This window comes from Spermophilus citellus, assembly GCF_964194105.1.
Source record: "Spermophilus citellus genome assembly, chromosome: 9".
NCBI classification, from domain to species: Eukaryota; Metazoa; Chordata; class Mammalia; order Rodentia; family Sciuridae; genus Spermophilus; species Spermophilus citellus.
In genome coordinates, this window is record NC_138191.1 from 52,895,947 (window position 1) to 52,923,607 (window position 27,661).

The window sequence follows — 27,661 nt, forward strand, 5'->3', positions numbered from 1 at the left end:
ATTTTCTACTAAAAGCTCAAAGAAAAAAAGGCAGCTTAGAGAATTTAGAAGCAGCACCTGCTTATCAAGAAAACCAATTTAGGATTACTGTATCCTGAAAAGATAATAGACTTTATTTCCTTAGTTAGTGAATGTTTATTCCTGTCTGCAGTGGGCAAGGCATATGGCAGACCAAAGACAGACAACCTAATAAACATATAGTTTCTTCATGCACTTGGGGCTAAATTAGTGTTATTACAGAACAAAACAGGATTCTTAAACTTTGGAGTTCCCCTTTATTCTAGAAAAAAGGTGAGATTAAACTTTTATTATGTTGTTGCTGTTTCAACTATTGTTCCTGAGAAAGGAACATGATCAAACTTTGGTAAGCTTGTAACATATGTCACTAAAACCCCCTATTATTAAATAAGAGAAAAACAAAGTGAGAACAAAATTTGTTGAAGCCCCCAAAAGTCTTAGAGAAAGAAATTAAAGAAAATAATGAAGCAAACAAATGAAATAACAACAACAAAAACACCCCAAATAAATCCACTATGTTAAATTTTAAAAGTAATATTAATATTAATATTTAGTTACTATATTTCATTATTTTCCATCCATGGAAAGTGCACTCCAATAAGTGGGGTGTCAAGCAGAAGAACAAAAGATCCACAAGCTTTGTTTTATATCCCATCAACTGGAGGGGTCCCAGGCCATCAGAAGGGGGTCCCATTCCTGCTTGTCAGATTGGACTTGTTTTGTTTCTTTGATTCTGTTCAAGGAGAATCATCCTGTAACCAAAAAGCCCAAGAGCAGATGCACAGGTCCCATAAATACCAGATACAACTCAGAACCCTGGCCTTCATATTGTCAATGTCTGTAGGTCACATGGGGAAATTAATGTGGGTGAATCCAAGCATATCATTCACTATTACTAGAAAATGAAAGCTACCTTCTGGTTGCGTGGCCTTGTGGGAACATTTTCATCACTGTAAGCCATTGTGCTATTTTTAACCGTACTTAATTTTGAAGCACATATGGCGGCTAATAACACCATAGGTGCACACAATCTCTCAAGCCCATTCAGTCACACTGCAGTTTTCTTCCTTACAAACCCTCAACACTGGCTTGAGATGAAACTGATCCAAAACTCTGCAGGATTCTGATAATTTTCATAAATAGTTTATGGAAATTTTAATTTTCTGTTACTTTTATAACTTTAAAATTGCCAGAACATATTTTCACATAAATCCAACCGTCAGAAATAGATCCCATATTAAAGTTACATAAATATAGGCAAATGATTAAGTTATTGGCTTTTTAACCAAATTAACTCAAATAGGAAAAGTAAAAAAATATTTTTTTCCCAGAAGAGTATTTAAGAACAGTCTCTACCAATTTATAAAAAGGTTAAGGGGATAGAACACTTTAGAATCTTTTAAGAGAATTTTTTTTTCTTGACAAAATGTTATCTTTGAAATTATATCACAAATATCTATTTATTTATACTTAAAATTTACAGATGTGAATTGTATTATCACAAGATTAAGGTAGCAAAAACAGTATAGAAAAGACTTTTAAAATTGTTAAAAACCATGTGCTCCACAAATACAAATCGCTAAAAATGTTTTATAACAAATTTTGGAGACAAATGTTGTAAAATTGGATTACTTGTATGCCCATAATTGAAGAAGAGATAAATCCAGTGTTGAAAGTATACATATATTTGATTTAACATTACACACTTGAAATAACTAGAATTTTCTTCATAGAGGTTAAAATGTCCTTAAAAACAATTAAGTCTTCTGTTCTTAAAACTTTAAGTTTGACCTTTTTGCTGCCATTTCTAAGCAGTGTTTCCATTTAGAGGCAAGTAATTCCACATTTACCAATAAAAATAACACTTATTTTAATTCACTGAGCTATCTTTCAGGTGGACCTGGAGAGATTATTTGGATTTTCTAGCAGAATGTACAACTATTTCATAATTTAGAACAGCTCTGGATTTAGCAAGGAAAGAGAGGGATGAGCTTTTGGAGGGATATGTCCAAAAAGAAAAAAAAAAATGAGGAAACATCTACCCAGTCAGATGAATGATATTGCCTTTGTTATCAAGAAAACAAACTGCCCTGATCAACTTTACATTCTTGTTTGAAGGCTTTTTGATCATCCTAATATCTTTGTTTTCTCTGTCTCTAACACCTCAAAGACAACTTGATAGTAATAGTAATAAGGAGTAGGGAATTCACAAGAGATGTCTAGAGGTTATGGCGAAGGGTAGAGTTAGCTCAGGGAGCTATGATCCAGCACGTTTGTAGCACACAGCAGATTCTTAACATATGCCTGCTAAGTTACCGTTTCTGAAAAACTATTATGATCAGTCCTGCCCTGTGAGTCACATATGGTTTCTCACTCAACTGTCTCTGTAACTCTTTCCCCTCAATCCAGCTGGCCCAACTTTCAGTAACACAAAAGTAAGATTTGGCATGAGATACAGGTCCCTCCCTGTAACTACACTTCCAGTGTAGGCTAGTTCTCAACAATGTTTTTCTTCTTCCAAATTGTTTGGCAGGCTCAATCTCAGGATTATTTTCCATATGAAACTTTTAATTTTACTTATTCATGCTCTATCACAATCTATTTTCCAACCAAAATGCAGATTCCTATTACCTTCAATAAGGAAGAAAAAATATATTTCATGAAAAATATTAATTTGGTTAATTAATCTATTTTGAAGTGCCTATTGTGAGCCAGGCCTTGACCCAGGCATATGACTAAGGGCACAGGGATAAACAGAGAAGGGAAGACTTTTCCACTGGGAGCTTATAGGTTGGCAGGGTCTTAAGATCCACATTGCTTTGTGCATTTTCCCTTATTTCATGTGAGGGTTAGAGTGGTTCCAGGTGGTTATGAGAGGATATTGTTAGGATATCAGAAACATCCTGACAGAATCTGCCCTTTCATTCACTTATTCTGTTATGGAACCCCTAAAGAAGACCTGCATAAGAAGGGAACAACAGTCAAGTGAACACAATATACTACTTTATTAAAAGCTCAGAAAGCTCCCTTAAAGCCCCAATATGCCTGAGGATGTTGGTAGCTTAGCTGGATAATACTGTAGGTCCAAAAATCTAAGTAAGGATATTCCATAAGTCCCTTCTACAAATCAGTTCCAGATATAAAGAACTGAATAGCCATTTAACCTTAATAAATCATTCCTCTCTAATCCAAGAAGCATTAATATCATGCAAATTACAAATGATAAAGCCCTCAGACAAAATATGCAAATGAACACTTTTCCTGATTCAGCAAGTTATTTTATATTTCTTAGTAACTAAAAATTCCTGTCTAGCAAAGTTGGAAAAATAGAAGCAAGGACCCTCCATACTTCCAAACATATCTGTCAGCCTTTAGCTTTTCTTGTTTACCACAGCTCAGTTTTTAGAAAACATATTAATTCATCCAACAACTATCTGTTGAATACTTACTATATGCCAAGTACCAAGCTAGGCACAGTGCCCCTGTGTGAAGTGTTTTCTTTCCTTTCTCGTTCAATTTCTGAAACACTTCCTTCATAGAGACATATCTTTACTTAACATCAAAAAGTCCTCCCAATGCCGAGAGCTTCACAAATGAGACCAATATGGAAGGCTTCAACGTGTGTTTCTCAAATTGGGATTCCTATTCCCACATCAATACTCAGCGATGGCTCAGAGGATCAGCAAAGCCATGAATAAACATGGCATAATCTTGTCAATATTTTACAGAGAGACAGAAAAATACTTTTAAATTAACATGTATGGGAGTAGTCGTACTCATATGAAACTTTAAAAGATCTTAAAGAAAGATATTTTAAACTTGAATTATTGGGTCTAACATTTATCACGTGCATGTATTCCAACTTCCCCATACTCTAGAAAATAAACTCTTTCAGAAAAAAGTTGAACTACGTACTACATTGATATATGTGTTAGGGCTAGGCGAGGTGGTGCACATCTGTAATGCCAGAAGCTTGGGAAACTAAGACAGGAGGATCCCAAGTTCAAAACCAGCCTCAGCAAAATCAAGGCGCTAAGCAACTCAGTGAGATCCTGTCTCCAAATAAAATACAAAATATGGCTGGGTACCCCAGCTCCTGAAAAAAAATGTGTTAGGAGTAAATTTGCTGACTGCTAAACTACATATATAATAAATAATTAACATACTTTGGCATGATAAGTCTAGAGGCATCAACTGCCATGATTACTACGGTTTAGATATGAGTTATCCTATGTGAGAAAATGCAACAAAGTTTAGAGGTGAAATGATTGGGTTATGGGAGCCTTAACCTAATCAGCATATTAATTCCCTGATAGGGTAGTAACTTTAGGCAAGTAGGACATGGCTAGAGGAGGTGGCTCCCTGGGACGTGCCTTTTGGGTATACATTTTGTTCTTGTTAGCAACTCACTCACTCTCTCTCTCTCTCTCTCTCTCTCTCTCTCTCTCTCTTTCCTAGGGCCTTGTTCCCAGATGCTTTCCTCCTCAACACTCTTCCACCATGATCTCCTGCCTCACCTTAAGCTATGAACTGAGACCTCTGAAATAGTGAGCCCCCAAATAAACTTTTCCTCCTCTTAAAATTGTTCTTGTCAGGTCTTTTTGGTGACAGCAGCAAAAAAGCTGATTAAAATAAGTACCAATGGTTTTGTCAAGGTACCAAGTATAAAAAGTATGGATACAGAAAGAAGTTTCTCTACAGTTTATTTCTCTAGGAACAGTTGCCAGACGACAGAGGAAAATGTCCAATCAAAAATTTTTTTTTCAATCCCTGTGATCTGTCACTACTAAAAAGCAATCTAGGAGGAATTTAACCTACCACTCTTAGAATCACCTTTGCTGAATATTCAATCATCAATCCTGCATCCTTTATTCCTGATATTAAAATCTAGAACCAGTAGCAAATAAAAAAACCTTTATCCTAACCTTAGGAGATCTTTATTCCCAAGTACATTTATAAGGGCTTATGTCAGCACAATTAATATTTAGGATTTCTCCATATTACTGATTCCCTAATGTATAAACAGTTTGAAAGCTATTCCTAATGTAGAATCATGAGCTATCTCTTCATTAACAATAATGACAATCTCACACAAATTAATCTACTGCATAGATATTTATCAGACCAGAATAACCTTAATATAAATATTGGCATTTCTGGTACAAAAAAACAGTAATTAAAATCATTTATTCAAACATGTAAATTCAAAATTCCTAGGGGAAAAAAAAAAGTGATCAAGCCAAATCCAGCAGTGACCAGTTTGGGTGTCCCCCAGGCATCACAGTATGGCTAAAATGGGAAATTCAATTAGGTTAAATCAGCACAATAAGAGAATAACATAGAGAAAATAAAAATTACCTGGGTAAGTGCCAAAAGGCACTCAATAAAATTAAACACCCACTTATGTAAATCAACCTCTAGTCAAGTAAAAGTGATAAGAAATATCCTACCCTGACTAAAATACTGTGTGTGTGTGTGTATATATATATATATACACACATACTAAAACACACATCATTACTAATGAAAAGAATATTGAAAGCATTTACTCTAGAATTAGGAGTAATACAAGGATTTTCCATACTGATAACATTGTCACCTCTTCTTTCACTAGCTTAACGACAAATGAAAAAAAAAATTACAAAGGTACAATTATTGAAGAAATTAGACAAATTATTCATGTGCACTCACATTAGGATTGTCTACAGATAAAACCAGACTCTATAAACAAAGTATTAAAATTTAAAATAATTTAGATCCCAGACTTGATGGCACATCCTGTAATACTAGCTACTCAGAAGGCTGGGGCAGGAGGATCTCAAGTTCAAGGCAAACCTAGGTAATTTTCAAAATAAAGCAAAAGGGCTTGGAGATAAAGCTTGGTGGCAGAATTCTTGCCTAGCAATGGATAAGGCCCTGAGTTCAATCCCCAGTACAAAAATGATAACAATAATTATCATGTATATAATTATATATAATGGTATATGTAATATATAATTATTATTATTATTTAGAAAGTTGCCAAATATAAAATAAATAAGAAAAAGTCAGTTACATTTATATAATTTAACAAAAAAAAAGTTAGGCAATAAAATGTATTCACATATAAAATTTATAGTAAATACAAATCAAAAAGTAAGTTACTTAAAAATAAATAAAACAAGATATAGAAGATCTTATAGGGAAAAAATTAAATCTTCACTGAGAGATATTAAAGGGCATTTAATGGGGAAATATTTAAGCAATTATTCTACTTTAAATCTATTTTACTTATTTTTTAAATTTTTTTTTTGGATTGTAGATGGGCACAATACCTTTATTTTATTTTTATGTGGTGCTGAGGATCTAACCCAGTGCCTTCCACATGCGAGGAGAGAACTCTACAACTGAGCTACAACCCCAGCCCTTTAAATCAATTTTAAATTGAGACATTGTGGTATATATACACAATGGAGTTTCACTCAGCCATAAAGACAAAGGAAATTATTGCATTTGCTGGTAAATGAATGAAAATAAAAAACATCATGCTAAGAAAAATAAGCCACACTCAGAAAATCAAGGGTCCAGTGTTTTTTCTCAGATATGGAAGCTACAGCAAAATAAAGGAAAAGAAAAGGGAGGATTTAAGATCATAAAGATATAGGGAATATCCATAGAGGAGAAGATCTACTCTCTGAAGGGAGAAAGGAGGGATGTGAAAGGGGAGTAATTGAGGAATAAATTGAAAAAAAATCATTCTATGTGCATATATAAATATGCCACACAGAATTTCACCTGTATATACAAGTAGAAAGAATCAATCAAATTTTTTTAAAAAAATAGATGAATATAAGAAAGACTAGTAAAGTAGAGGAAGGAAAATGGGGGAAAGGAGAGAAGGGCAAAGTGGGGATATGAACTGAAATCAAATTCCAAGCATGTATGATTTTGTTGGGATGAACCCAAGTGCTATATAACAAGAATGCTCTGATTAAAAAATAAATCTTCTTGCTAGTTCTCTTCTGTTTGTTATTTATTTATTTTAAAGACACAGATATTTAATTAGGAAATCAGATATTGATTCATGGGAGAATGTAGTCTATCTGGAGAGAGAGATGTCGTTTGGAGTAAAGTAAGAAATACAGCAGGGGAGGTAGAGAGGGAAGATGGGAGGGGAGGGGAGGGGAGGGGGGATAGTAGGGGATAGGAAAGGTAGCAGAATACAACAGTCACTAATATGGCATTATGTAAAAATGTGAATATGTAACAGATGTGATTCTGCAATCTGTATTTGGGGTGAAAATGGGAGTTCAAAACACAATTTGAGTCAAATGTATGAAAGATGATATATCATGAACTATGTAATGCTTTAAATAATCAATAAAAAAAATTTTAAAAAAAAGAAATACACAAAGGAATACAGGTCATATGTAGAGGGACAGACAGCAACATTTAATATGGGTGTTCATATTTATAGAGGTACAGTAGTCAGGGGCAGGAGGAGAGGTGAAGCCAGGGCTGAATAACAGTTTCATACAGTTTTTCCAGCACTTGAAGACTACCTTCAAGTTACTTTTTGCAGGCAAGGGCATGCGTGAAGGGTGTGGGTCAAGGACTCTTTCTTTTAATTCGGCTTAAATAACAGTCCTCAGATAGCCCTACCTAGAAAAACATTTATCCTACAAAATGAGTTTTTCCCTTTTTTTTTTTTTGTTGGTTATATTCTATCTCGGTCCACTGTTCATTTCCTTAACATTCATTAGAAATAGCAATTACTTTGTTTTATACTTTCCCTTTGGAAGGTAAGCTCTGCCATGAGGGACCACATGTCTATCTTTTCAACACTATCTCCAGTGTTTATAGGGATTTGATAAATACTTGTAGGCTGAACAAAAAATATTAGGAAAATAAAATGTTACTGATGAATATAGACTTGTTCTACTAGTTTTCCAAGAATTATTTCTTTACATTTGTAAATACCACAAAACAATTTAACTGGGCAGGTAGGTACCTACCCATAAAGGTATATACCAGCAAAATTTATGAGAAAAAATAGTACAACTTGAGGATGATAGTTATTCTTACTTAAAATTATCATTATTGTTTTCCTTTTTTAATGGCTTCTCTATTATTTCCTTTTATGGAAAAAAAAACCTTTAACCATTCAATCTATTTATTCAAATGCTAAAAATTTCTCTTCACAATCAGAAAAGCTAGGAAATTATCATTTTGAAAAGTTCTTGAAAATAACATACCTAAATAAAAAGATTTAGATTGCCACTCCGTCAGAAGACAATAGAAAATTCAAAAATTCAATTTTAATCTGACAGCTACCTCTTTTTAACAAGCATTAATTAAATTGCAGGGGAGAGATAAGAGGGCTCTTAACAATAAAATTGTATTATTTTCTGATTCGTGAGAGAGGTAAGATGTGTCTGAGGAAATCAGATGCTTGATTATACAATGCTGTTCAGGCATACATGTGATTACTAAATAGTACCTTCTTTATATGCTTTATAATACACACTTTTCTCAAAAAGTGGAAACCTCTCTCCCTGAAACCCATTGCCAATTTTGTTATCCAAATGTAACTTGTTCAGTAAAACACAAAAGCAATTTCTAAAAATGACACATTGAGTCATAAAACACCCACAAATGTAGTTGACGCATCACCTTTCAAGCCAGCCCCTTCAACAGCATTAACATCTCACAAATGATAATTATGATTTCTTGTTATACTGAAGGCACAGAAAGCCAGTTATTTAAATGGTAGCATTCTAGGAAATGAAGAGCTCTCCTTTGAATCTTCTGCACAAGTGAAGCACACTAAGTATCCATTGGAATAAAGAGGATCCATTTCTTTCTGGGTGTCTCCAGGAGTCCCATTAATAGAAAATCTTTTATAAAGAAATGATGTGGCTCCTCAAAAATAAAACAATAAAAACCACAAAATTCAAGGTCTTTTACGCCTTTTGACATGATAATTTTCTGTATTTCTTTCTGAAGAACATACTTTAGTCATAAAAAGTAATGTGCTTTTTTAAGTTATAACCATATGTCATATTATCATTAGGTTTCCTGAGGTCATATATTATTCTGGAGCCAAAATCTAAAACTTATTTATTTCCAAGGCCTTTAAGTCATACTTTTTGTTTATTTATTTATTTATTTTTTTTTTGCAGTACTGCAAATTGAACCCAGAAGCACTTTACCACTGAGCTATATCCTCAATTATTCTTCTTGTTTAATTTTGAGACAGAGTCTTCCTAAGTTGCCCAGGCTGGCCTTGAATCAGCAAAAGTCTCCTGCTTCAGCCTACTTAATAGCTGAAATTAAGGCTTGTGTCACCATACCTGGCTCAGGCCATACAATTTTATGTCATGAAATATGTTTATTTCACTCACTACTTAACCAAATAATATCTCACATATTAGTATATTTAATTTTCAATATACCCCTATAAGGTAAATATTATTTTTCCCAGTTTTTTGGCAATGTTTATTGAGATTGAAGTGACTTATTTGGAAACTTTTGCCTACAGTCCAGGTTCTCTAATTTGTGATACAAACCCCAACCTACTACAAAACTCTCAAATAGAATAGAAGAACTTCAGGGTATGCCTAAGATAGACAACAGTGCTGCCTAAAGAAAATTCCATTTATATTGAACTCTTATTCAGATATTTTAGTACCTACTTACATGCATAATTTGTAATACAGATAAAATACATGAATATACTAGTTTAAGTAAAATAAGTACTATAAGTATAATAAATATTTACTTATAACAATTATAATAATTTAATATGTATAATAATTTAGTAAGTAGTATAAGTAAGTCATTTACAAATTAAAAAATGTTTATATATTGGGAGATATGCTTAAAAGTATTTAGGTGATACATATATGCTATAGTTTCGATAAGATTCCCCCAAAGGCCACTGAGTTAAAGGATGGTTCCCAGCCCACAGCACTATCTGAAGGTGGTAGAGGATGTCAGGCCTAGTGGGAGATACTACATCACTGGGACATGCCTTTGAAGGGAATTGTGAACTGCTACTCTTTCCTCTCTTTATTTGCTTCCAGTCACCATGAGGTGAGCGGAATGCTCTGCCACATCCTTCTACCATAATGTACTGCCTCATCACAGACCTCAAAGCAACAGGGGTAACCAACCATGGACTGAAACCTTCAAAACTGAGCCAAAATAATCCTTTCAGGTATTTCATCACAGTGACAATTAGCTGACACAATATGAGATCAAAAAAGTCTAGTAACTACCATGTTACCTTTGCTATAGTACATTATACTTTTAATCAGGTAAATCCTCCTGTTGTTTCTTTCATTTATTTTCTATTTGAATCTCTACCAGAGCTAAAACTTCCACGAGAAACAACCTCTCCTCTTTGATTCAATTAACCAAACTATCATACAATAAAAACAGCTCTTTCACTTGCAGCAGTACAGTTCTAGAAAGTTGACATCACAGACATGCAACAGCGTCTGTGCTCTAGTACATGAGTTTGTACCTGTCCCTTTACCTAAGTTGCTTTTATTTTATTTATTGCTTTTATTCATTTTCATAGAAAATTTCTAATATTATTGAGTATTATTGCAATTGCTTAAAAAATTACTTGAAAAAAACAATATTTTAGAAAAAATAAGCAAACTCAATAATGTTTTCATATATATATATATATATATATATATATATATATATAATTCTACTGGTGGAATTAGTTGTGATTTTTTTATAAGAAACAGTAATTATTTCTTAAAATGACTTCATAATCAAAGGTTTTATTAGCTTTATAAATATTTCAATGTTTACTTTTTAAAGCACTGTAAACAGACAAAGAAGAAGAGCAGTGAGCAGGGGTAGACAAATCTTCCTGCCTGTATAAACATATTCTAAAACCTCAACAGTATTGTCCTGGAGCATTTCCCAACAGTCAGATGAAGGGAACATATGGAAAGTCTTAAAATAGGTATGTATAAAAAAACAAAAGTCGTGTATATTTAAAAGGTAGCATCAAAAATCACTATGGAAAATGTCATTATTCAATGACTAGGTTTGGCAAAACTAGATAGTTACCTTTAAATATATATTATAGCTAAATTGAAACCTCATATTTATAGCTAGAATTAATTCCCAATGACTCAAAGTTTCAAATATGAAAAAGAAAGCCCAAAAAGTTAATATAAGAAACCATGAAACAATTCTTCTCTCACATGAAGTAGAAGACTTCTATCTACTTGCTAACTCGGTCTTAAAACAAAATCCTTAAGATGAATCTGACTTTATAAAATTTAGTAATCTACATAGCAAAAATCAGTATAAAAAATTAAAATATGAGTGACAAATAAAATCTAATTTCCCTAAGAAGAAGCCTTTGAAATCAAAGAAAGAGCAAGAATTAGTAGGATTTCATGATCAAAAAAAAAAAAAAAAATCACAAAATGGGAAATGCAAGTTTTACTTAGGCATAAAAAACAATGCTTATGCTACTCTTTATAAGGGACACACAAATGAAACCTACAGTGGAATAACATTTTTCACTTTTTGGATGGTAACAAATCTACAATTGGATAACACTGACAAGGTTGGGGGCTGAGGGTACAGAAATAGGCAAGCACTGGAGAATGTAAATAGCTCTGCCTTTGGAGAACAATTTGGTAGTAACAACAGTGAATTATTTTAGCCCTTTCCAAGTTGTGCCAAGTAACAACAGTTAATTATTTTAGCCCTTTCCATGTGCCAAGCACTACTCCAGGCACCTCAAGCTAGGTAATATTATTTCTATTTCACAAATAAAGAAATCCAGTAATTGAGAAGTTAGTTCACTTGCCCAAGATCATACATCTAGTAAAAGTGCTACTGCAATTAAATGCATCCTTTGACCCAAAAATTTCATTTCTAGGCATTTATTTTTTCAGACCTACTGGTACACTTTTGCATTTATAATATATGTACAAGATTGGTTCTTCGCTGAAGCATTGTTTATAAAAGAAAAGATGAGAAATAACAAATATTTACTAGCAGGGGTCAGGATAAATAAATTCTAGAACATCCACATAATGAAATATCATGTAGACTATAAAAGGCCAATAAATAGGATGAACTCCAAGATATGTTATCATATTTAAAAAGCCACATGCAGAAATTATTTTATCATATTACCACATACATAGGACAAAAGAATTAGAAAGTGCATTTATACTTGCTTTATATCTGCAAAGAAGTCAGGAAGGCTGACAGAAGTGACTAACAATGTGCTTGAGGCATGAGCAGAGCAGGCTATGGAGGTGGGAAGGAAATAACACCAGATTAATTTTTTTTAAATTTAAGAATTCTCAACCATGTAACTATATTACCTATTCAAATAAATTGTTCTTGCTTTTTTTTTTTTAAGCCACGAATAATACCGATTAGTTACGTTAGAGATCAAGAGAAAATATCTCATGGGACGAATGAAATGCTGAAGTTGCTAATATTGTGTAAATGAGTAGTGGTAGCTAGGGGTAAACCTCTAGGGACACATTATACCTGGATTCAAAAAAGGAAGTACAGAAACAAAGACTCTGAGTTCCTTTTTTTCTGACTGTTGAAATGCATATGTATAATTTCCTCTTCCAATATAAGAAAATGTTAGATGACCCAAAAGAAGTGTTGAGAATACACATGAATTGAAAAAGATACTTCTACACTAATATATTTAATGTATGTTAAATAGTGATGCATTCATATGTGTAATCTTAAATATGTATAAATAAGCTAATAAAAATACTACAACTAAAAATCAGAGGTTGGATAAAGCTTTCACCTTTTGACATAGAATCGTCTATGGAAAACTTGTATCAGGGAAGCCTTGTATTTATACTTTTATGTATGACAGGTGATTATCATACCTATCACCTTTCTTGTCATCTATATTATGCATATGGCCCTTTCATTCCCTCATTTACAGAATACTCATAATATGTACAAGATTTTTCTGTTGCAAGAATCTGCCACAGGATTTTTTTTACTGTTAAGATTTTATTTTAAGTGCATTTCCTTGATGTCTCTTGTCTACTTGCTAACTAATTTTAGATTAAAAGCTTCTAGAACAGAATCTGGGTTAGTTTGTATATTTTGAAAATATCTCTTACCCTTTCCCCAGACACACTGTTTATGAGAACCACTGATACATCAAGAGAAAAATACCGGATCTCCCAAACTCATTTCCAACCCTCTTTTTGACTGAGATAAAGAAGGCGAGTCAATTTCATCTAATAAATATAGTCACCCTACCTTATCCAAGAGTCCTGTATCTATGAGTTCAACCAATGAAGGACTGAAAATACTTAAGAAAAAAAATGGGATCCATATTAAATATGTACAGACATTTCTTTGCCACTAATTCCTAAGCAATATAGTATAACCACTATTCACATAACATTTACATTGTATTAGAAATTATAAGTATCTTAGAGATGATTTAAAATACATGGGAGGAGACTTTAGGTTATTAGAAAATGCTATGCTGTTTTATATAATGAACCTGAGCATCTGCAAATTTTGGTATCTGCAGGGTCCTTGAACCAATCCCCATGGACACTAAGGACAATTATTAAAAATGCCATTGTGTTTTGAGAGACTATATGAGGTAACCAATAATGCTCTCAACAAGAATGGCAAGCAGACATAAACATGCAAATGCTAATCAATCAGCATCAGTCATCTGAAGAATATTTTTGAGGATTTTTCTGGGCTGTTATAAAATGCCATGATGGATCAGTGGTTTCTGCTATGGGTAAAAGGGCAGCAGGCTATTCAAAGGAGTTGAGGTAGACTGTAATTTTCAAATACAGTTAACCGCACAATTTTTGGAGCCCTGCTTTAGTAATTCCTACAAGTGCAATGCTGAGCCAGTAACTATTTCTCTGTGCCTCAAGTATCACATTTATAAAATAAAAATAATAGTGCTTATACTCCACTATATTTTATAAGATGTAAATGACCCAATACATTTAGATTCAAATTTTTCTTGCCACATAACAATTACTTAGAAATGGTAGCTATTATTATTCGTTTTAGCATGATTTGTTGATCTAGTTAGAATACAGCTCTTATGATAATTTCTTGAGGGAGTACTTTGGACCAGTTTTGTCCTGAGTGCTACCCAATTCATAAACCTTTTCCTACTCAATTAAACTATTTAATTTAAAGTAATAATAATTCCTTGAAAGAAGAAAAACAGGATTTCCACCTTCTGAGGTCATTATAAGTCTACATGTTCCAAAGTATTTTCAAGTTGTAATTTCCAATTTATTATGAATTCCAGGCTTTTCTCTTTTGGGGGATTGGAGGGACAAAAGAAGAAAGCATCAAATACTTAAAATTTTCTTTTTTGTTTTGATTTTAGTAGGAGATAATTATCACTTGTCTTCAATTCTTCTGGTCCCTCTACTTCAAACCACCCATCAAAGGAAAAGAAAGTATTTACAAGTGATCAGGGAAAACAAGGTTAATGTATAGTTCTAGGTTTGCTATTTAACTAGCTATATAACCAGGCAATGCACTTAATGTTTCTTCTGAAAATCTCTACTACCACCCACTAAGTTTGAGCCAGTATCACGTCCTTCCCATTGCACTGGTCTCTGAACTCGACTTTGTTTCTCGTGCAAGAAACTCACTGAGCATTTGAAAACAAGTATCAGCTCTTCCTTTTCCCTTTCTGAACAACTTGGTCCGAACACAATTCAAGGGTGCAGAGCAAGGCTGGTGTCCATGCTAGTGAAGAAGGAAGACAAAGTTGTAGTGGCCTAAAGCAGGAAGCAAAGCAATGACAAAGGAGGCAGTACCTACAGAAAGGGCCCCGGGTAGGGAGCAACAGCTCAAGCCAGGTGAGGAGGACACTGCATGGGGGAGGCAGCCACACCTTACTAGAGTAGTAAGGTAGAGGCTCTCAGTCCAGGGTGAAAAAGCCCAAGTAGAATGAAGAGTGTCTCTACTTAGGAAAGGAGACCACACAGGACACATTCTGGGGGAATGATGAGATAAGCAGATACATAAAGGAAAACGGAACCCTACTTCTCAATCAGGAGGGGAACTACAAACGGAAAAGAAATCTAGAATGAATCCTAATAACTGGATTAAAATAGAAAGCATTGGTGCAAACTCCCTTTTTAAATATATCCATGGAGTTCTATGACCTTGAATTCAACCAAGCATAGATCAAAAATATTTGTAAAGGACAATTTTGTATCTGTCATGAATATGTGCAGACATTTTTATTGTCGTTGACATTTTTATTGTGATTATTCCTCAAACAATAGAGTATAACAACTAGTTACATATTATTTATATTGTATTAGGTATTATAAGTAATCTAGAGATGATTCAAATGATACAGGAGGATATCTGTAGGTTATATTAAAATATTATGCCATTTTATAGTAGGAACTTGAGCATTTGCAGATTTGGGTAACCAAGGAGGATCCTGGAACCAATGCCTTCAAGACACAAGGGAAAAGTGTACATAAACAGAAAAACAAACATAGATATAACAATAGGGAAGCAATGACTACATGTACAGATATTTCTTGGCTCTGTGTACTCAGGTCTTGGATAGTGATATCTCAATAGCAGTGAACACATCTATGCCAAGATATTATATTCTAAATGTAATGTTTTCACTGAAAGGAACCAAGGCTCATTAGAGAATGGTTGATCTCAAGGCTAATACAGGTAAAATATGAGAGCCCACAATATTTAATTGCATCAGAAGCAAAGAAGGGTTCAAAATTCTGACAAATGTCAAAGGTCCTAGAAGCCAAAATGAAGACGGTCCCACCGCGCACACTGGGGCGGCAATTCATGTATGCAGATAATTAATTATAATAATGAACTAAATTCTATTTACTGAATGAAATAAGAAAGCACAAATATACACAAACACACAAATAAATTGGAAGCTTAAAAGTATACGGAATAGTTGTCTGGTCTCGAAGTTCCCCACAGAAACTTTGCTAACAACAAAAGAAAGGAATGATTTTATGACAGAGAAGTTTGGCAGACATCACCTTGATCAGTGATCAAAGAGCACCATCAAAGAGACACCATCATTCCTGGGGCAATTAAACACCATGGTCTATCTTAACAGGAATCAATGAAAAGATTCCAGCATTGCTGGAAAGATTGACAATTTAAATCTAATCACGAGGAAATATCAAACAAATTAAAACTGGTGGCACTGTAGAAAATACTCCACCTCTAATCTTCAAAGTTGTAATGTTCATGAAAATCAAGGAAAGACAAAGGAACTGGTCTAGACTGAAGTGGACATCTAACTAAAAGCAGTCGAGAACATTATAGAATCCTGGCAAAAGCTGACTGGAATCTGAGTATTAGATTTAGAAATAGATTGATGGTAACTTTCTGATGTTAATGACTGTATTATGGTTACAGAGAAGAATGTCCTTGTTCATGGAGAAATGCACACTATTCGGGAGTCACGAGCATAAGGTTTAAAACCATCCCCAGTGATTCAAGAAAAAAAAAAAAAATCTTTGAGCTGTACTTGAAGTCTGTCACTTCAAGAAGAAATTTAAAAGCATATAACATCAAATCGTAACTTTCCCTATTTAAAGCTGCTTAGGCACTTTCCACTGCAACCAGCACCAAACCAAAGGCTTACATGTCCTTCCCCTGCTTAACCCCTCTGTCTATTTTCTAGCCTCACAGGACATAACCAGGTTCCTGGAACAGGTGGTGCTCATTCTTGTTTCTCTCATGGATCCTTCATCTTTTCCAGAACTGCTCCAGAATCTGCATCAGCTGCCCATTATGGTCACTGGCTCTCCTTTCAATGTCACCACCTACAGAGGCCTTCTCTGATCACTTTAGCTAAAGTTCTCCTCCCCTCCTGGTACTCTCCATCACCTTATCCTGTTTTATCTTCTTTGTAGCACTAGTCACTATCTAAAATTATATTTGTTTAATATTTTTTCTGCCCATTTTCAGTCTCTTCCCACTGGACTGTGAGCTCTGTAGTGACAGGGGTTTAATCAGTCATGCTCACTATGGCTTCCCTCCACCCAGTGCTTGGACATTAAAGGAATCATTGATTGACCTGCTAGACTTTAATTTCTCATCTATAAAAATAGGCCTAAGTTACTATATACCTCACAGGATTGCTTACTGGAGGGTAATAGGCAAATGATCAGCACACTCCTGGCAAGAGTTAAAGGATGTTAAATGTGGTCACAGAAGGAAAGCACTAGTTGGAGCCTAGAATTACTTTGAAAGTTGAATGGTAATATGATTGACGCATTTTCCTCCTACTAAATTGACTCCCCAATTGGCAAAGACTCAATAGAGACAGCTGAGACTTCAAGGCCGAGAAATCTACAATTAATCAAAATGTACTTAATGTAGTGATATTATACTATGCTAACAAAAAAACTAAATAAGACTAGTGGTTCTATTCTTCACAGAATTACAATGTGTTTTTAATTTCTCAATACTATTTAAACTGTTCATACTTTAAAATTATGTTTTAGGTTGCCATTATGTATTGTCTAATATTTTACATTTTCATACATGAACATACTAAAATTATCAGTAACACAAGTTCTAGATTGAAAACCATCTTCGAAAAACTTTCTTCAAGCATTATTCCCGTAAGTTCAGGGACTAAGTATAATTAATGTCTGATTAAGGTCACAAGTTAAATAAAAGTGATTCAGAGGGCTGGTGATGTGGCTCAAGTGGTAATGCGCTCACCTGGCATGCATGGGGCACTGGGTTCGATCCTCAGCACCATATAAAAAATAAAATAAAGATGTTGTGTCCACCGAAAACTGAAAGATAAATATTAAAAAATTCTCTCTCTCCCTTTCTTTTCTCTTAAAAAAAAAAGCGAATCAGAGCCCTCTTCAAGTTTCTGGCTTCCAATGTGTTCTTGCTCTAAACATAATCAAATATATATTGAGTGGCCAAGCAGGGCCCAGTGTGAAAAAGATATGTAAGACACACCCTCAGGACACATTTCTTACTAACAAAATGTTTGAATTAGAAAGAAATTGAATCTGTTTTGATTTCTACATAGGACAGCTGTTGAAACTATAATACTCACGGGGGGCAAATCCCACAAAGCAAACCATAAATCCAAAGGACACAAGAAGTAGCATTTCTTGAAATCCAGAGAAAGAATGACTGGAATTTTAAACTACTCCTTTTACTTAATCTCTGTGTTTCTTGTTCTTTTACAGTGAAGACAATAAAGAAAAAATAATAAAGTTTCTAAGGAAAGACACAGAGCTTACAATCTTTCTTGGAATATTATCTACAACAGTGTTACAAGGCCTCTCTCCAGTCATTGCTCCTCTTCTCTCTTCTTCCATGCTTTCCAACCATAACACACAGGCTACTACATTCAAGACCATAAGGTGATGTGGTCTTTTTCTTAATGCATACCTTAATCAGCAGAACCTTCTCTAAGCAGACTGCATGAGTTAAATTGTGAAAGGAGTACAATCACCCTCAAATATCTGCTCACTAGTTTTCTGGGTAACAGTTGCAGGAGCCATTCAGCCCCCAGGTCTATGTTCACAACAGACGAGTCGTGTTTGTGGATTCCAAAAGAAATAACCAAAATTTCATTTTATTTTTTGTCACAAATATGCATAAAAATGAGTTAGTCTTTGAGATAATTCGGAATATTTTTACCTCTAATTCTTACTTATTGTTTCTGACTTGTTCCATATTAGATTTAGAATGGCTTCCAAAATTATACTCTACTGGTTTAAAAACAATAAGTAGAAAAGGACATGAGTACAAAGAGAAAATAAGAGTAGAGAAAGCCAGTGGTATGAAGACCACAAAGGATACAGCTGACAGGCAGATCTGAACCAGAATGGATATGAGGAGTGGCTACAAAGCGGGATTGGATTGGGTGTCAAACCTAGATATGAACAAGGTGAGAACCCAACCCACTACTCAGGAGAGACGAAACTCTCTTGCTGGTGTTGAGATGTAAACAAGACCTTCCTCCTGAGTCCTCATAATGGAAAAGTATGAAGCATTCAGTGCTGCTGATGCTTTTCATAAATGGATCTATGGTTCTCCTTAAAATGTCCTTCATTGTATATCAATGATACAATATCATGCATAATCCAGCTTAAATAATTCCACAGGAGTCCAAAACACAATGTTTTGATAGTCTGTCATATATATTAAGGATCTATTTAATGGCCTAGAGAAAGGAGAGGGGTAAGTGGGGTGGACACCATTCATCTCAAGGAAATTGCTCCCTCCCTTCTTTTCTCCTTCTATTCCTTCTGCTCTCCTTTCCTTCTTTTCCTTCTTCCCTCCCTCTCACCCTGTCTTGTTTTCCTTTTCCTAAAACAAAATGAAGTTCTAAAACAGAGGACTTCAGCTACCACTTTCCAAATTTTGATCTGGAAGAAGAAAATGCACAACATATACTCCAAAGAAAGTTCCTCTAAGATTGGTTAAAAATAGCTTGTGACCTAACTCTGGTGAAACACACTGGGCTGAGAGTTTGAATATGCTGGTTTAACAACACTCTAGAAAGATATTACCCACCTCTTTTGTAGCTGAGGAAACTAAAGTAGACTTTAACTTGCCCAAAACTACAAAGGTAGTATTGAACTTTCTGACTTATACTGCTGTGGTTGAAGTCATGCAAAATCCTGTAATTGGAATTAAGACCTTACATTAAATACCTTTTTCAAGGACTGCTCTACTTGGAAATGCCCTAGAAGAAAAAACAACAGACAAATAGAAAAAGCCAAAATACTGAAATTCCAGCTAGAGATTCCTGGCTCAACAGATTCTTGCTTTTTGGGTAGACAGGGCTTTTTCACTATTTTATCAAGCACTTATTAACTTTTTCAAAATTAAATTTTTAAAAATTTATATGACTAGGAACACATGGATTATCCCCATCATACAAGTCCTGAAAGCCTGAATGACAGGCTACTGAGAGAAGGTACAGATGGGGAAAAATTCTAGTACTCCCTGGTACTTTCCCCTGGGGAAATAAGGCTGCTAAGTCTTCTGGATTACAGAATCACTCATCCACCCAGCCTACATTCCCATCCAGCTGTGTGCATGTGGATCCAACATGCTAGTACACTTTGGGGGCGGGGGGATTTGTTTTTTTGTTTTGTTTTAAATCCAGAATCTATCATCCACTCCCCTTCTTACTTTCTGAAGGTAAAGTTGTTTGTTTGTTTGTTTGTTTGTTTGTTTTTAGGTATCTGAAACTTGGGGTGTATTATAGCTAAACTCAGTCAATTCTAATGGTCACATTACCACTCCAAGGACTGACTTGATCATGACTTTTCATAATCCTGACCCGAGACCTGAAAAAAAGCTTGCAGCCTGCTCCCTAGGTTAACCTGATAAAAGAAAATAGACAAGAAAAAAGCCTCCTCTCCTAACAGAGGAAATGTCATATTCTTCACTGCCATATGAACATATGTATGTTTACATGTATACATGGCCATGTATGTGTGTGAGACACATACACATGCATATAGATTTAAAAAAAAAAAGAGAAGAAAACAGACCATATTAGAAAATGAGGCATATAGAAAAGCATAACTTCATAAAAAGGTCAGGGAAGAGAACTGAGCCAGCAAATATCTAAGAGGAGATAACCTATACTTCCTACCATGGTAAAGCTTCCTATATCAATATTATCCTTTTTTAAACTTCCTAGACTTAGAAAGAAAGCAATCTTGTTCTGCACAGCATTTAGTATACTACCAAGATCATTTGAAAATTAATAACCACCATCTGAGGCTGAGAGTAAAACAGTAGTTCAAAAATAGCAAATCACACAGAGAGAGCAAGGACCAGCCTGAATAAATTTGGTATCTGTTTGCATCTACTGAATATGGCTATATGCAAATCCACATTATAATGATCTTATGAAAATGCATTTTTTGCTCACATAAATATACTGCTAAACAGCTATGGCATTATATCTAGATCCAAATTTCAGAGTCTATGCACATATTGCTAAATGTCAAATGTATTCATATTCATTTATATTTGAATGCTGCTTTGAGTAGGAAACTATAAATCATCCATTCAAAAATAAAAATAAAAATAAAAATAAAATGGATATGCAGTATTATTTAGCACCACAGATGAACCTTATTTATTTTACAGTTAAGTAGTGAAGTGAATAAGCATTTTCAAACAGAAGCTCTGACTGGAAACCTACAACCAAACCGCAAAACCCTCAAGTTCCTCCAAATATCTCAATTTTCCTCATAATCTCAGTTGTTGTTATACCTTTATTGCAAGTGAGAAATTCTCTTATTTTCAATGAACAACATCTATGTCACTGACTATCTTTTTCTTTACTGGTTTATCATTACATAATACAACTTTTGAAATCTCTGGAAATATTTTATCTATATTCATGCCAATTATTCTGCATTATTTTTTTTTACAAATTCTTTATAAATAGATAAGTAAGATACTGAATGACCCTAATTAGATTTGTTTAATTCACCTTACTGGCCCAATTACTTGCCAGTAGTCAAAGCTATATAAATTTCCTTTCCTTCTCATCAGCCTCTCCTATGATTCTTCCATTACTGTGAGCTGCTTAATGGTGGAATATGCCTACAAGTCTACAACTTCTTTCTTCTCTCTTTTCTCTTCCTTTACTGACCTCAACTAATCTCACAACTCTAAATACCATCCATTCCTAACAACATCCAAATGTACCTCTCTAGCTGGATCCTGCCCCCAACCCATGGGTTTTACATATAAATCCCTACTTAAAGTCTCCATCTGGGTATCTGGTAGGCACATCAATTTTACACATCCAAATCTCCATGTTTATCACAATACAACAATATACTAAAGATTTTAGTTAATTATTTATTCAGTTTGGTTTTTGTTCCATATCAAAAGGATCTACTTTCTCGAAAACTGTTACCCAAGGCTAGAACGGTGATTCTTACGCTAGGCATTCAAAATATGTTCTAAAATTTTTGTTGAAAACTTCTACATTAAATGTCATATTATGATGACATGAAGTTGCATCTCCAAATTTTTTCTTCCTTTCTTGTTCTATAGTTCAGTTTAGAGCAGCCACTATTTGCCATCTTTCTAGCTAGAAATGTCAGTCACTAGTGCTGCCTCTCATTCTCTAAGAGACAGAAGTTGATATCTTCCACCTACTCCTCTCTCAAACTTATCTCACATGTACCCTGTTCTCCATACACCAATTTTTTTGCCCCAATTTAACATGCTTTCTGAGATTCTACTACTTTTAATAATATCCATTCTCCTAAAATATCTTCTCCCCTCTTCAATTAACAATTCTTAATCATCTTACAAGACTCATCTAAATACCAGTTTTATATAGTCATCAAAATACAGCAGCTAACAACTACTGAGTGCTTATTATAATTCAAGCAATTTACTTGCATTCTATCACATAATCCTTAAAAAAGCTTATTACAAAGGAACTGATAACTTGCCCAAATGGTACATGATAATAAAAAAGGCTAAAAGAAGTAAGGAAACTTTTCTTGGGTCACAGAGTTAATAAGTAGATAATCCAGGACTAATCCTAGGTCCATCTAAATCTAAAGCCTAAATAAAACTATAAATAGCTGAACTGACCTTCAAATAAGTATTTTAAATGTCTTGACTGAGTATAGGTCATTTGGAAATCATTAATTTTATGTTATGAGATAAGAACTATAAACCACAAACTGTAAGAAGCAGATACTTCCAGCCAGGTAAAGAATCAAGGAACTCATTACTGAACATTATTTTTGTAAAAGAACACGTAACATCTGTGGTCAGATTTGTGTGATGAGTAAAAGTAACCATAATACCATTATTGCTCATTTATGGAATATGCAGAGTTTCAGGCAAGAAAAAAGACCAGAGCCTTGTATTTGCATACCACGAAACCCACATAAAGGTCACCTGAAACATCCAACATAACCTCTGGAATGCTATGTCACTACTATCATTCTACCCAATAATTATAGCCTTCCTAATCTTTGTCCCTCTGGGTAGAGCTTCATTTCACTTTTCCATTCGGACTTGCTTTACTGGCTTTGCACACAGCATCACACCCAAAGATTACCCTGATGGAGCCTCTGAAGGCAGCCCTGGCAGATCTCCATAGAAATGGCCTCAGGGTTGTCTCCAAAGTGGTCCTGTCTGAGTTGCCATGGTAAACAACCAAGCAGATTGCTATATTCAGTTCTCTGCCAGGGTCGCCATGGTGACTGCAAAGGACTGCTCCTTAGAAGGACCTCACAAGGGCGGGTTTCCATGGTGACCCTATCCTGCATATTTCTAAGCAACTTCCCTTTGGTTGTTCTGCGACCATTCATGGCAGGTTCATTTTTAGATTAACTCTGGAAGGTTTCTCCCAAAGAAACCATCATATCACAGAGGGATTTGGAAGTGAGGAGGCTTGTAAACAAATTAACTATTTGAAAATGTAAATGGTGACATTCACAAATCATGAAATCAGTCTCTGTATGTTTTAGGAAGGATCTGTTTTGATGGGTAACAAAAAGTAATTGTAATGATTCTGTTAAATGTGTCTGCTTCAAATCCTTAATGAATTAAAAGTATCTTATAGAATATAAAGCAGAGAATCAAGTTTCAAACTTCCATTCTTACAAAATTTAGCAGCTACATATTGAACACCTCTACCTTAACTGTCATGTTATCATGACAATAGCTATTAAGATATTAAATACAGTGGACATAACAGGCACACACAAAGTAATACAGAGTTATCAGTAGGCTATAATGAGACACCAAGGAAAATTTATATAGCAAAAAAAAAAACCTCTTTGCAAGTCAAATGAAAAAAAATACATGTATTTGTTTTGTTTTGTTTTAATTGAGTGGGGAAATCCTATCTACATGTGGACCTAAGCTATTTTTCCTGTGCTTTTCTTGTTGGAATAATCCCAACTTATTTTCCTTTCATTTAAAAACTATGAACACAAGCCATTTTGAATAGGTGATTGGTTTTTAAATCATGTTATTATTCCTCTGAAATTTTACAATACTTTCCCTAGTATTTAGTTAGTAGGAAATTTTTATTTAAACACTGATTTCAAATTCTTTAAGATTTTTAACAAATAAAAAATCTAAAAAGTTTAAAACATTCATTTTCCTTCTAGCTGATTAAATTTTAAAAAAGCCATATACTTATATAAGTTTCCTCTTGGATGAAAAAAGTTAATCATTATTAAGGTCCCTCTTTTCTCATCTTAAGGTAAAATAAATGTGATTTTTTTTTTCCTCAAGTACTACTTCCTCCAGTGGTCGGTTATCTGCTTCTCTCTGTCACAGATTCCTCTGTCTCACTCTGTCTATAGCTGCCCACCATTCCCCCTCAACATTCCACTCAGCAGAATAGAATCTCACTTTAGAAAACATAAGCAAGAAACAAGAGTATAATTCATAGTCATATTTTAGTGAAGCCTCAATGCTTTGCACAAAGCTGGTTTTGCCAAAACATCCTACTTCAAGCCTTCGGTATGTTCTCCTGCACCACAGGAGTCACTGCAATTTTCATTTCTTCACTAAGGGCCTAGCAAGTGATCACTACATGTCAGGCAGTGATCTAGGATCAGGGAACACTTCAATGAACAAATCAATGATTGCTCTGCTAAGGTGTTTAGATCAGAGAGAGAAAGAGAAATGTAAAGAAAATCAATGAGGAAATCATATATTATAAAGTGATTAAAGTTATGGGGAAAATTAAGGCAGGAAGGATGAAAATCTCTGAGCAGGTCAGGGTGACAGAGGCTACAATAATACAGGTGAATGAAGGGGTGTAGGGTTTAAGGACTCCCCACTCACCTAATGTAAGCATACGTAATGCTAACCTAAATCCTTAAGAAAAATGTAAAAAGCATCCTTCAGAGAGCTAACAGAAGTTAAGTAGACTGACAGATAACTCTTGCACCTCTACACTTGCCATATAAGAAGCAGCAGGGTCTAAGGCAGCCAAGAGACACCAACACCTCCAGTCCTACACATACGTCTCAAGGGTGATGTGGAGTTTGGCAAATTTCTCCACTCCCCATGTCTCTTCCTCAACTTCAGATTGAAAATCAAATCCAATCTGATAGTGTTACTCTGAAAAATATGCACAAATAGTAAGACATAAACATTAAATGCTGTGGGTAAAACAAAGTTATGTTTGGAGTTTGCTTTAAAATACTTCAGTAAAAAATAAATAAAATAAAAATGGGAAAAGAACATATGAAAAGTTGGGTAAAACACTGAGAATTAATGATGCTCTGTGATGGATATGAGAACTCATTATATTATTCAATCTCATTTTATATTTGAAAAAACCTCCAAATCAAAGAATTTTGAGGAAGAGATTAAATTTTAAAAAAAGCTTCCTTTGTAAAGATTTTTATAATAACTAGAAAAAAAGTATATAGCAACATTAACTTGTTTTGAATAACAACTTTTATAAAACAAAAAGGGAAATGTGAATTTATTTACTGAATACCTCCTAACCTAGAATAAAGATGGGTACTTTTCACCCCTTCTTCTAACACATAATGTCCTTCTTAAAACATTAACTTCATACTTCCTTCAGAGTATGAGTCAAAATTAGTCAGAAAGGCAGAAAAGCATCCTTGTTAAGCTTGATGACTCACAGGTACTTACTGTATAACAATGTTGGAAGAAATTTTAGTACATTTGTTGAATACTTAGAAACAATCATGTAATGAAGTCATAAATCACAAATAAAAATTTAGACAATGAATTCCACATGAGTATATCAAGAAATTTAAAAACATACCAGATCAGGATCTCCCTTTTTATAGGTCAAAGCTTCAACTTTGGAATCGAGTTCTGCTTGTATTTGGTCTCTTCTCTTCATAACACCCTTCATATTGAAACATAAGGACACAAATAACTTGTACTTGGCTTTAATAATCTTTTTACACAATAGTATACAATTCAGAAAATAAGTAGCCCTCAGGAATTTATTCCCCATGCCAACATGCATTTGAGGATATAATACATTTAAAAATTGTTTTCTTTAATGTTTAAAGTCTCAAGTACAAGCAAATATTTAAGAAAATTATTTTATTATAATTCTTTTATTAGTTTTCCCAATATACAATCTACAAATTTAAGTATGATATGTATGTCTAACATTTGATGGAGAACTCTTCAAAAAGAGCAAATATAAAAAAAACATTAGTGGATATACCAAGTATAGCTGGGAGTCACATGGACCATTCACCTGGAAATACTTAGAACCAATGGAAGCCTCTTTTCTGACCCCAAAGGGGCAGTTAACAAGACAGAAAATCACAGTGGGAATCAGAAAACTGAAGGGTACATTCCTATCTTAAGCATTTCATTGTAGCTCAAAGTGTATAAATATTCACTCATTAATAAAACTTCTGATGAGAAACCATAGCCTCTATGTTGATAGGTCCATCTTGTCTTCTTGAAACACAATTCCATGTTTCAGTATTTTTACTTAAGTGTTTAAGAGACCATTAATGTCAAGAAACTCTTTCCTTTCTGTAATCAAAATGACCTATACTGTAACTTAATTCCGTATATTTAAAGTCCGTTTCTATGCAGTACTGGGCTTCCTATATACAGATATGTTGTAAGACGTTGCTTCATAAGAGAACTAGTGAAAAAATATTAATAACTTTAATCATTTTATCAAGGCATTACTATTCATTATGTAAGCTCAGAGTTAAAGAAACATTTCAACATAAAACAGAATCAGAAATGCAAAATAAATGATACTGATTACATCATTGTTGTCTATACTATGATTCAACTAATTGAGGACCTATACAATAACTTTCTAGTTACTATTATGATTTTGTACACCTTTAATAAAATAAGATTTTACTTGCATAATTCCCGTCTTGACATAGTATAGGAGAGGAAGACTAATTAAGGGAAGTGAATATACAAATCAGTTCTCTCTTCAGAGCCACAAAAGGAATGATCAATAATGAAATAAAAACAGATGTGGCCAAGAAAATTGACTCAGAGAAGCAGGAGACTCCTCAGCAGGGAAGCATCAGAGGCCTTTGGGAAGCCAGGTTTGTTTATAGAAAGAGCCCAGTAAAGTCAGATAACAGCAGAAGCCTGGAATGCCCATGCAATAGCTAATCACTCTCTCAAAGGAAGCCTAAATATGATAACAGGGAAAAGCAATTTCATGCTGAAAGGCTAAAATATCTTCTCTGATCAAGACAGAGTCAAAGCTAAAAGTCCTAGCAAAGCTAAGAGTCCTAACAATCAAAGGTACACAACACCAGAAATCAGACATGGTTCCAATAATAAATGGCAGAAGGGACCATATCTGAATATAAGAGGACTCGTTCCTCTACCATCACCCTAAAAGTCAGACACCAGACAGTGCCAGTTTGACTACCAAGTACCTTAGGCACAGTATAATACTAGATGAAAAAACATAGCTTCGCACAGAACACTTAAATTCCAAATATCTAGTAAAATTAACTTGAATCAAGGAGGTAAAATGCAAAACTTAGATATAACAGGAATAAAATCTTTTACAAATAGTAGAAGAAAACCATTTTAACTTGAAGGATTTTTTTAGAAGCAACCAGAGGCAGTAGAA

The 27,661-nt window shown here is 34.2% G+C and overlaps 1 protein-coding gene across 1 annotated transcript in view; it reads right to left on the reverse strand.

Moving 5' to 3' along the window:
• Positions 1–27,661, reverse strand: part of SNX7 (sorting nexin 7) — an 84,435-nt gene that overhangs the window by 22,741 nt on the left and 34,033 nt on the right. The window contains exon 7 of the mRNA XM_081308330.1: positions 25,841–25,927. Coding sequence (XP_081164456.1) covers positions 25,841–25,927 — 87 coding nt within the window. The remainder of the gene's footprint in view (positions 1–25,840; positions 25,928–27,661) is intronic.